The 11,549-nt window shown below is 49.1% G+C and overlaps 1 protein-coding gene across 10 annotated transcripts in view; it reads left to right on the top strand.

Moving 5' to 3' along the window:
• The first annotated feature begins 959 nt into the window (after nt 1–959).
• ZSCAN25 (zinc finger and SCAN domain containing 25) overlaps nt 960–11,549 on the top strand; it is a 94,768-nt gene continuing 84,178 nt past the window's right edge. For 4 of the 10 annotated variants that reach the window (XR_012091714.1, XR_012091713.1, XR_012091715.1 and 1 more), the window contains exons 1-6: nt 961–1,346; nt 2,860–2,989; nt 3,887–4,319; nt 5,712–5,913; nt 6,570–6,661; nt 8,137–8,260. Coding sequence is in view for 4 of the 10 variants with exons in the window: in XM_037990549.2 (XP_037846477.1) it covers nt 3,933–4,319; nt 5,712–5,913; nt 6,570–6,661; nt 8,137–8,260 (805 nt within the window). In the remaining 6 variants the exon portion in view is untranslated. The other 6 variants (XR_005237932.2, XR_005237931.2, XM_037990549.2 and 3 more) reach the window with 4 other exon arrangements.

Genomic DNA, 11,549 nt, shown 5'->3' with positions numbered 1-11,549 from the left:
GTGAGACTCCGTCCTTACAAAACATTTTTTAAAGATTAGCTGGGTGTGGTGGCTCATGCCTGTAGTTCCAGCTATTTGCGAAGCTGAGGTGGGAGGATTGCTTGAACCCAGGAGTTGAAAGCTGTAGTGAGCTATGATAGCACTGCTGTACTCCAGCCTAGGTGACAGAGCAAGACCTTGTCTCTAAAACAAACAAACAAACAAAAACTGTAGATTTTGTAGCATATGAGAAACAGCTGAAAAGTGGGTTATTAACAAAAAGGTGAAGAAATAAACCCAAGTCAAATATGGGCAGACAAGAAAAATATGAAAGTGGGACAGAGACATAGAGGATAAAATGAGATGGTCTAACACCTATGTTATATTCTAGAAGTTCATTTATTCTGTAAGTATATATTTTTAGCAAATACTGTATCAGACACTTTGCAAAGTGCTGGAGAAGAGTAAGACGAGGGTTTCCTGTTTCCTGAGTGGATTCTGGAGGAACACTGGGCCATCCAGTTGAGGCAGACTGCCTTCAGGCTGGGCGCGGTGGCTTAAGCCTGCAATCCCAGCACTTTGGGAGGCCAAAGGTGGAAGATCGTTTGAGTCCAGAAGTTGGCGACCAGACTGGGCAAAATAGAGAGACCCCCTCTCTGCAAAAAATTGAAAAAAAGTCCCAGGAGACTGAGGTGGGAGGAATGCTTGAACTCAGGGCTTCGAGGTTGCAGTGAGCTGTGATCTCACCACTGCGCTCCATCCTAGCAGACAGAACGAGACTTCTCTCTCTCTCAAAAAACAAAAACAAAAAGAGACCAAAAAAACCCCCACAAAAAACAGATCCGATGCTGGTTCCTCCAGGAAGCCTTCCCTGACTACACACACACACACACGCGCGCGCGCGCACACTACTCGGGGTCAGGCACCTCTTATGTGAGCCCATAAGACCCAGTGCGCCCTCTATCTCCTCTGCCCCTACGCCCGGCGCAAGGCCCTGGCGGCCGGAATAGTCAACGCACGGACCGACTGGATTCTAAAGCTCCTTGGGGCAGGTGCTGTGTCCAGTAGTGTATCTGGCGATGCACTGAGTCCTCTTCACGGAGGGCAAGCAGGTGCAAAAGCACGGAGGTGGAAACGGGCCTGGCGACAGAGCGCCTCGAGCTGAGCAGTCAGTTTTGAGGAAGCCCTGGTGGTCTCGCCTCGCCGGTCTGGTAACAGCCGGCTGGGATCAGCGACCATCGAGGCGCATCCGCCGAGACCTCCGAGCATGCTAGAGAGGACACGGAAGCGAGTCTTTCCTTACGCACCTGTCTGACAGCGTCCGCGGTTCACTTCCGGTCCGCGGAGGGCACTGGCGACCCTGGCGGGTGAGAGCCTCTTCAGGGCCGCGGCGGGTGGCGGGCCAGGTGGTAAACGGCCGCGTTGACGGGTTTTGGTGCCGCTACGGGGCTCGGCGGCAGCGGGGTTGCACTAGAGCCCGTCTCCCTACACTCAGCCCCGGCTGGGGGTGGCAAGTCTCTCCGGAGCTGCATTCCGCGGCCCCGAGGTCCTGCGGGTCTGGACTCTGAGGGGCCGCCGCGTTGTAGGCTCAGGTAGGAGCGAGGCAGAACCCGTTCTGCCAGGCTTGGCTTAGTGCAGGGCTGGCTACGAACCCGAAGAGATCTTGAACCAAAGCAGAACTCTCTGCAAAGTCAAAGTAATCACGTAGGACACTGATTGAAAGAATAGTGATGGGCCAGCCTGGTCAACGTAGCAAGACCCTGTCTCTACAAAAATTAAAAAGTAGCCGGACATGGTGGCACGCGCCTGTGGTCCCAGCTAGTCGGGAGGCTGAGGCAGGATAATCTCCTGAGCCTAGGAGTTCAAGGCTGCAGTGACTTACATTCATGCCACTGCACTCCAGCCTGGGAAATGTAGGAAGACCCTGTCTCTACAAAAATAAAAAAAATTAGCTGGTCATGGTGGTACTTGCCAGTAGTTCCACCTACTCTGGAGGCTGAGGTGGGAGGATCGCCTCATCCCAGGAGGCAAAGGCTGCAGTGATCTCACCACTGCTCTCCAGCTGGGGTGACAAAACCCTGAGACCCTGTCTCAAAAAGAAACAAAAGAGTAACAATGGGTGGGGGAAGATAAAGAATAGCAATGGGGCACCTTCTGTTTGTCAAATGGCAGAGATAAAAGATTAATGAGGATCTTTCTTGCCTCCAGGGAGTCTGTTAGAGGGAGACACATGGGTAAACATTTGCACTGTAGTGCATTAAATGCACTAGTGGAGTGAACCAACGCAATAGCTAGAAAGGAATGAAAGAGAAATCTTAATGTTGCAGAGTCAATGAATAGAGTGAAAATATAAAATTGGTTTAAGTGGGGGTAGATAAATACACAAACTCCCAATAGAATATTTAGCAGATGCTTTGGGGTGTGCCTCCTGCCAGCTGCCGGTTCTCTGCTCCAGTCAGGTGATCTTTCCGTTTTCTGACAAGCAGGATCCCCTTCCCCTGATGCTTTGGACTTCCAAGTGTGTCTTCCCAGCCTAGGTCTTCCACCTAATCCACTTGGAAGTAAATAGGACTCATGCTCCAGTCTACTTCAAGCCTCTTGTTTTCCTTGAATACTTGGACTTTGATTAGTTCTCTCTCTTTTGACTTCGCATGTTTTTTTTTGTTTCAATCTGTACCATGTATTTTGGGAGGCAGTTATCATCTAGTCTCTTTTTTTTTTCCTTCTGAAAAGTAGGAGGAGTAGTACTCACCCTACAGAAGTATTTTAAGTATTAAATGAAGTTTGTGTTCACATGCTTTCTAAATAGTAAAGCCTGTACACGTTAGAAATCTTTTGATCATTTATAATGTATATATGTTGCTCCATTGTCTTTTTCAGGTTGAGTGCCCCATCACATCTAAGCCGTCAGCAAGTTTGTTGGTTTTAATCTCCAAAATACGTCTTGATTTTGTCTGACTCTCTGCCACCACCCTGATGTAAGCCCCTATCATCTCCTGCTTGAATCACTGTAAGTGCCATTTCCCTCTTGCCACCTCTAACCTATTCCCTGTCAACATACAGGCAGAATGACTTTTATAAAACGTGTAGTTCCTCGCTAAAGTAAGAAATAAGAATAAAGTTCGTAATTCTTACTGTGGCGCAGGCTCTGGGTGATGTGGTTTCTGTCTGCCTCTGCCACCTCTTCTGTTGCAGCTCTGCTGAAGCCATACTGAAATATGTCTTGTTCTTGGACACCCTACGTAATTTCTTAGCCTCAGGGCTTTTGCCTGGAATGCTCTTAGAATAACTGACTCATTCTCATCCTTAAAGTGAGCCCAGTGTCATGTCTTTAGAAAAGCCTTCTTCAAGTCATTTGCCCCCTGTTAACAGAGCATTCTACTTATTTTCTTTCTAGAACTTGTCCCCACTTGCAGTTTTTAAAAAAGTTGCTTCCATTTGACTTTTTCTGTCTGCTGTACCAGTATAGGAGTTTCAAGAGGGCAAACTCCCAGTGTGTCTTGTTCTCTATTTTGTTTGTTGTTTCTGCCTACCTGTTGTGTGTGTATATGTGTGTGTGTGTGTGTTGCATGTATGTTTCCTTTAGTATTGGAAGAGTAGGCCCCGGTGACTAACCCAGTTATAACCCATTATATATTATTCTCTGATTATAGTGTTATTCTTCAGTGAGATCCTAAGTTGTTTGTGGGTATAAGCAAAATCTTAGACATTTTCTATTTAGTCTCTGTACCTAATAGGTGCTTAGCAAATGATTACTATGTTGAATTGACCTGACTTTTGGGATCTGTGTTCAGTCTTTTGAAAATGCCTTGTAAAAAGGTAATTACTGTGTTCTCCAGTGGAATATTCCTTGATGTAGAGACAGAACTGGGATGGGCTGACCTTCTACATGTCTCGTTCTCAAAAGGGTCATTGATGTGGTCATTCTCGGTCTCCTCGAAGGGAGTGTGAAGATGCTTAAAGAGCATCCAGAGATGGCGGAAGCTCCTCAGCAGCAGTTGGGTGTTCCTGTGGTGAAACTGGAGAAAGAGTTGCCATGGGGCAGAGGAAGGGAAGACCCTAGTCCAGAGACTTTTCGGCTAAGGTTTCGGCAGTTCCGCTACCAGGAGGCAGCTGGACCCCAGGAAGCTCTTAGGGAGCTCCAGGAACTCTGTCGTCGGTGGCTGAGGCCCGAGTTGCACACCAAGGAGCAGATCCTGGAGTTGCTGGTGCTGGAGCAGTTCCTCACTATCCTGCCCCGCGAGTTCTACACCTGGATCCGGGAACATGGCCCAGAGAGTGGCAAGGCTCTGGCTGCCATAGTGGAGGACCTGACAGAAAGAGCGCTGGAGGCCAAGGCGGTGGGTGAGGAGGGGATCCAGGTCTGGCGCCCTTGGTGTGGGCAGGGAGTGTTAAAGAATCCAAAGATTTGAGGAAGTAGGAGTGGATGAGGTGTGGAACCTCCCTCCTCTGCCCTCAGACTCCCTGAGGCCCTTTTTGGAGAGCAGTGGAGTTTTCAGCAAGAAAAGCCTTTTCCAGGGGAGATGCTCTAATGCAGAAGGGCCTGAAGCCTCTGTTTGGTCATGAGGGCAGAGGCCTGGCCATATTTCCCTTGTGGGCATCAGGCAAAAAGAAGGCAGTTGTGATTGTTTTTGGGGTCCCTTATAGAACTGACCCTGCTTTGGACAGAGATGCCTCTGGGAAGGCAGAGAATCCTGCCTGGGGAATCTTTTTCCAGAAAAGGGTTGTCAGTAGCAGTGCTGTTTCTCTGTGGCTCACAGGGCTCCTGTAACAATTCTCTGGTGCTGCTGTAATGACACCAAGTGACTTGCACCACACGTGCTTCCTTGAGGTTCCAGCCATATTTCGGTCACTCTGTGGTACAGCCCCCTGATGGACGACTGGGAAAGGAGAGCAGGACTGAAGATACCGTCTTGCTCACAAGCCCCCATCCTTCTGTAGTTCAGCCTTCCGTGCACACTCTCGTCACCCTGACTTCCTGTCTTCAGAATCCTAAGAGAATTTTTTCCTACTCCCAACTCAGGAGCTTAAAAGTGGACCAGAAAGGCCTTGTTTTTGTGTGTTTTTCTCAGTGTGAGGGTCCTTCTGATTTTCCTTGCTCTTTTTAATTTATTATTTTTGAGACAAGACAGGGTCAGGTGACAGCCCAGGCTGGAGTGCAGTGGCACAATCCTAGCTTACTGCAGCCTTGAGCTCCTGGCTCAGTTGATCCTCCCACCTCAGCCTCCTGAGTAGCTGACACCACAGGCATGTACCACCTTGCCTGGCTAATTTTTTTTATTTTTTGTAACGATGGAGTCTCACCGTGTTGCCCAGGCTTCCTGGCTCTCTTTAAAGCAACTGTTTCTCACTAGCCTATTCACTGCGGGGTCTAGGCTTTGCATTTTTTATTTTCAGCTTCTTCAATTAAGAATTTTTTTTTTTTCTAGTAGTGAGTATATTGTGCTGAAATCCTCAGCAGGATAATATTTGGGCTTGGTGATGGCAGGTAGAAGGGATCCTTGTCAAATGGCATGGACAGATAAAAGTTGCTGAGGGCCTGATGCAGGGAATTTAGCTTCCTTTTCACTTCCTCACTGATGTCCTGGGGAAGAGCTCAGCTGATTTTTCCTGCCTCTCCCCTGAAGCTGGAGTGGGTCTTTTCTTGGTTCTCTTTTTAGATTTTAATTCAATTCCCTTCATAACAGCCTTGCCCAGGCCTCATTCTAATCAGTGTTGGGAACTGTTCTTAGGTTCCAAGCCACGGGCAGGGGGCGCAGGAGGAAACAGCTCTTTGCAGAGGCGCTTGGGAGCCAGGCATCCAGCTGGGGCCAGTGGAGGTCAAGCCTGAGTGGGGGATGCCCCCTGGGGAAGGAGTTCAAGGTCCAAACCCGGGTACCGAGGAGCAGCTCAGTCAGGACCCTGGAGATGAGACGCGGGCCTTCCAGGAGCAAGGTGAGTAAGAGCAGATAGTGGGGATGTCAGGGCACAGGAAACTGCTATGCAGCCAGCCCTCTTCAGAAACCCAGCAATGGAGCAACTAAGTTACCCACGAGGTGTAATTGTGAATTTTCTTGGCTGCTTCCTCCACCTTAGGAAGTAGATGAAGTGAAACTGTTTCTTCTCCCTTTACCCTCTGGTGTCTGGAGGGGATATCTGGGATCAAGCTTTCCTATTATTTTTCTTTTCTTTCCCTCAGATCCTTTCTAGAAACTACCAGGAAATATTCAGCTGACTTGCAGGAATACTTTTTCAGTGGGCAGATGAACTGTATCCCCTAAAGTAATACGTAGCTTTATTTTGCTACTGAATCTCAAAGGGGGTTATTCCCAGAGTGTGACTGGGGAGCATGGGTAGCCCTAAAGGGACAGGGCTGGGACAATCTTGCCAGCTGAGAACAGGGCTGGAGACACCCAGGCCCCAGCTGAGAACAGGGCAGGGGACACCCAGGCCCCTGTGCATGGGAAAACATGGTACCAAAGTGAAAAGTGATTTTGTCTGGAGTCTCCTGGTTCCTGAGGTTGTGTGCATCTGGTGGGGCACACCTTTGAACGAGCTAACAGCATGACATCACTGATCCTTCTGATCTTATGCTTTTTGTCCCTGTTCAGCACTACCTGTTCTGCAGGCAGGTCCTGGCCTCCCCACAATGAATCCCAGAGACCAAGAGATGGCAGCCGGGTTCTTTACCGCTGGACCGCAGGTGAGCTCTGACTCCCTTTCCAGAGATCATGGTGTTGCTTTGATTGAGGTTCACCTTCCCCAGGGTTTCTCTGCACAACAGTGCGCCCTCCCCACCCCCAAGTTGAGTCATTCTCCCTTCCTAGTCCTGGTGGACCTGATGGTGTGGTTTCCTCCGCTGAACCACCAGCCCCAGTTGTTAATTTGCTTTGAACCTTATGTGTGGAGCCTGAGCCACAGATGGACTATTTTTTTTTTTTTTTTTTTTGAGACAGAGTCTCGCTCTGTCGCCCAGGCTAGAGTGCAGTGGTGCAGTCTCGGCTCACTGCAAGTTCTGCCTCCCAGGTTCATGCCATTCTCCTGCCTCAGCCTCCCGAGTAGCTGGGACTACAGGTGCCCGCCACCGTGCCTGGCTAATTTTTTGTATTTTTAGTAGAGATGGGCTTTCACTGTGTTAGCCAGGATGGTCTTGATCTCCTGACCTCGTGATCCACCCGCCTCAGCCTCCCAAAGTGTTAGGATTACAGGTGTGAGCCACCACACCCGGCCACAGATGGACTCCTAATAACTGTTACAGATAGAAACCCCCTAGGGCTATCTAGGCCATGCTGGTTGGCCCCGAGGTAACCCTTTGTGGTTGTCCTTTATGGATACTTCTGCTGCTGCTTTTTCTGTTTTGGAAACTTCCCTGTCTCCTAACCTCAGCAGGAATGTGGCTGACTCAGGGTTGGGGCTTCCAGGAGCATTGAGCAGGGTGGTCTCTGTGGCCACAGAGGCCACACTAGGCCACACTACCTCGTTAACATTACTCATCTGCCACAAATGGTGTAACTGAAGCATAGATGGGGTGCTCTCTCTTCCACAGGGTGCTGAGTGCTACCAGGGAGGTGGGGGCTTTCCAGTGGGGCACCTTCCTCAAGGAGGCGAGTCTAAAAGAGTTCTTTGAAGAGGAAAAGGTGTTTGGCAGAAAAAAGAAGGGGATCAACTCTGGCCCTGCTCAAGCCATATTTGGGCAAGGCTGGATGCCAGCATCATTTCCCTTTCCTGTTCTCCAAGGACGTACTTTGGAGGGGATGAGGAATGATATCAGTGCTTTTTAATTTGGTTGGACCCTCCCTTGTACCATAATAGTTCTTCATGGTGCAGTGAGTGAGAAATTGAGGATGCATTTAATTTACCACAGCCTTGTTCTTAAGACAGGGCTTGGCTGAATGTGAACTTTCTTCTTGATGAGAAGGTAAATAGTGGCTGCCAGGCTCTGTCAAGCATGAGGTGTGAGTGGAGGCTGCTGCAGAGTGGAAATGAGGTGCCTTGGTTGTTAGGCGCAAGCTGAGCCCCAGCCACAGAGGCTCAAAACCACAGTGGCTCAAACAAGTAGATTACTCCAGTTCAACTGTTGGGAGGAAGCTGGTTGGGAGGAAGTTGAATTACAGACATAAGCCACTGTCTCTGGCCTAGGATTCTTTCTTTATTCATAGCAATCTCCTGTTGTTGCAGGGGTTGGGGCCATTTAAAGATATGGCCCTGGCCTTCCCTGAGGAGGAGTGGAGGCATGTGACCCCAGCCCAGATAGACTGCTTTGGGGAGTACGTGGAACCGCAGGACTGCAGGGTCTGCCCAGGTAAGACTGTCTCCACCCGCAGGTGAGGAACTGGGGAGTTCTGAAAGCTCAGGTCAGGGGTCCTGCCATAGCTCTGGTATTCCTAGCAAAGGAAGGAGATTTCATGGCAGGTGGGTAAATGGGTCCAGCATGGACCACGGGGCACGAGGAGCTGCTTTCCTGTGTCAAGAGAGGAGCCGAATAATAGAGCAGGAAATCATGAGGCCATTATTCTGGCTGTATGGAGACAGGTCGGTCATGAGGACCCCCAAACACCTACACTGTGTCCATGATTAAAGACACTGAGGGCTTGAGAGCAAGATACCAACAGCAAAAGATGGGGCATCTGAGCTTGTTCAGATATTTATTGAGTGCTCCCTGCATGTGGGCCCTGTGTTAGTGGTTTTCTCTTGGGGCAGGAAGTGGGCAGGACTAACGTGCATAAAAGCATCGGAGCTCACAGTGTGCATGTAGGAGGGCGTGAGGGGGCTTCGTGATGGTAGAGGTCAGAGTGGCCCGAGTCACAGAGGAAGCGGAGCTGTGCTAGGCCTCAGGTGGTGGCTGGGTTTGACCTGGACTCAGAGCCTGTGCGGATGCAGCCATTGTGTGTGACAGCAGCTCATGGGAGGAGGAGCAGCAGGAGAGAGCCCACAGAGGCTGCCAGCAGAGCGCACTGCAGGGCTTTGGGGCTGCCAGGGCAAGGGGCAGTATGGAGAGTCTGCATGGGTGGAATGAGGACACCAGCGGGGAGAGGATTTGTGGCTGGAACGGCCTCTCCTTGTTCTTTGATTTTCTTCTTTTTTGTTTCATAACTTCTTTGTGAGTTGTGCACTGACCTCCCATCTGTACTGACCCCACCTGGCTTTTCCTTATCCTGAAATGCTTTGAAGGATGATCAAGGTTATCCCTGTGCTTCCTTCAAGACATAAGAGAATCCATCCTGCCCCTCCACTTGCTGACCCTGACCTTGAGCATCTCCCTTGAGCTTTCCAGGTCTCAGTTTCCTCCATTGTGGAATGAGACTGTTCATGGAACCTGTGCTCATGGTGCTATGAGAATGAAGGGAGGCAGTTCATCTAAATGTGTGGTGACCATGGTATTGTTAGATTGTTTAGTTAGTGCTGAAATATTACTAAGGGATTCTTGTAGGAGCCATCAGCCTTCACTCATTTGTTCACCACAGAGCTGGACTTGGCACCTGCTCTGTGGCCAGTGCTGTTCTGGTCACTATGAAGAGTTAAAAATAAAGGTGCTTGCCTGTGGGGTCTTAGAGTTCAGGGGAAGAGGCCATGTGCATGTAATAGTGGGATAGGGCAAGGGGCACTGGGCTCTTGGGAGACCTGGGTCCAGGGCATGGTTGGCACAGCGTGACAGTGATGTGAGTGGCAGAACGATGTCAGCATACTTTACTTGGAGATGTGTGATTGCCGTGATGGCAGAGGATGACAGAACATAGCAGGGGCTCCAGTGACAAGCCCCGGACAAAGGTGCCAGTGTCCTGGTGCCAGGGTCCCCCTCAGGGGTGTTCCCCTCCCAGTGATGCTGCTGTGTGGGGTGAGGAGCCCCTTGCCCCCATTCTCACAAGGTTTTCATGCCCTCCTGGCCATTTCTGACTGTTCTGGAGACTGGTTCTGTTCTTGTCCCCTCACCAGCTTGGTGTCTCAGAACTCAGAGCAACTCAAGCCCCCACCTGAAATTGAACAGAAATGTTCAATTTCTGCCGAGGCCAGGTGACACGAAGGCCCATTTCCCAAGTGTACCATTCACTTGCTGTCCCAGCTTTCAGGTCTTCCTGGGATTCACACTCGGGTTGTCCTGGTGCTTGTACTGACAGCTGCGTGGGGCTGGGCCTGAGCTGCTTCACCTGTAAAGAGGCTGGATGCACAGGGCAGGGTTGAGCTAGGTGGCTGCCCAGATCACTTCCAGTTGTTGATCTGTTCTCCTTAGTGGACCGTGAGGTGCAGACCTTGTCGTCTGAGTTGTAATTGCAGTCATGGCCACAAGGACTGTAGCAAGAACTCACAAGATGATTTGGAATCACAGAGGCAAAAGGAGCAGGTGCAGAAATGTGAATGAGGACTCTGCAGGCTGGTTCCCAGGGTGATGAGGGTCTTGGAGTGAGAAACGAGTGATCAGGAGTAAGGAGGGGGCAGGAGTGAGGAGAGTGAGGCCGGCCATGAAGACTTGCGGTCCTTGTTTTAAAATTTTTTTCTGCGCAGAGTAATGTGATAGAGGTTTTACTTGAGGAAATTGGATTGACAGCAGGGTACGGCCAGTCTGGAGGGTTGAAATAATGTAGGCACCGGGGTAAGAGCAGGAACCAGGCCAGTGACCATGAAGAAGAGGGTTTACTGAAATATGCTTCCAAGGATGGGCCACACATTGGCCAGAGGGGAGGAAAGAGAAGAGTCAGAGAGGAGTCTACGTCTTAGGATCCTGGCTGGGACTAAAAATTATGTTACTCCTGTAAAGACTGGAAAAATTATGTTACTCCTGTCAGAAAGGGAGGGAAGCGTTTTCCTAAGAGGGAGGAAGAATGGAAAGTTCCATTTGTTGACTTTGAGATCTAAGTGGATGGTCCCTGGAAGTAGCTGTAAGTCCGGTAGATGGTCTGGGGGTTAAAATAATACCACGAACCATTGCATTCCTGCTCCATGTGTGCAGTGAACTTCATGAGTGTACAATCCATTTTGAAGGTGAAGAATGTAAGGCTCAGAGAGGTTAATTTTCCCATGATCATGCAGCAGTTGAGCAGCCAGTGCAGCACTCAAAACCGGTTTCTTACTGCTAGGTCCCTTCTCTTCCACTACTGTCTCTTTCTCCCAGTGTCTCTATTTATGTTTAGGTATCTCATTGTATTTATTTTTCCTGCAGCTTTATATTTTGAACTCTTTTTATGCAAATTTTCAAACATACAGGAAAGCTAAGACTAGTACAGAGAACACACTTAGGCCTTTATGTAGATTCACCAGTTGTTAACGTTTGCCATATTTAGCTGTATAATGTGTGTTTTTTTTGGAATGATATGGAAGTTGGAGGCATCTCAATCTTTCATCTGTAAATACTTCAGCATTTGTGTCACAATGACATTCCCAACATAGACCAGTGGCATAATTCCATCTAAGAAAATAAACATAAATTCCATGTGTGTAACATCTAGGGCATAGTCAGATTTCCCCAAGATCTAGTGGTTTGTGCATTGCATTTAGTTTTAATCTTACTATTCATAGCACCTCAAAACTGAAAACTACTCACATGAACATCAGTCAAATTAATAAGTAGGTTGCAATCTATCTATTATCTATATATC

The sequence above is a fragment of the Chlorocebus sabaeus genome, chromosome 28 (genome assembly GCF_047675955.1).
Source record: "Chlorocebus sabaeus isolate Y175 chromosome 28, mChlSab1.0.hap1, whole genome shotgun sequence".
Taxonomy (NCBI): domain Eukaryota; kingdom Metazoa; phylum Chordata; class Mammalia; order Primates; family Cercopithecidae; genus Chlorocebus; species Chlorocebus sabaeus.
Note: the sequence above shows the minus strand (reverse complement) of the source record. Positions and strands in the feature narration are given on the sequence as shown.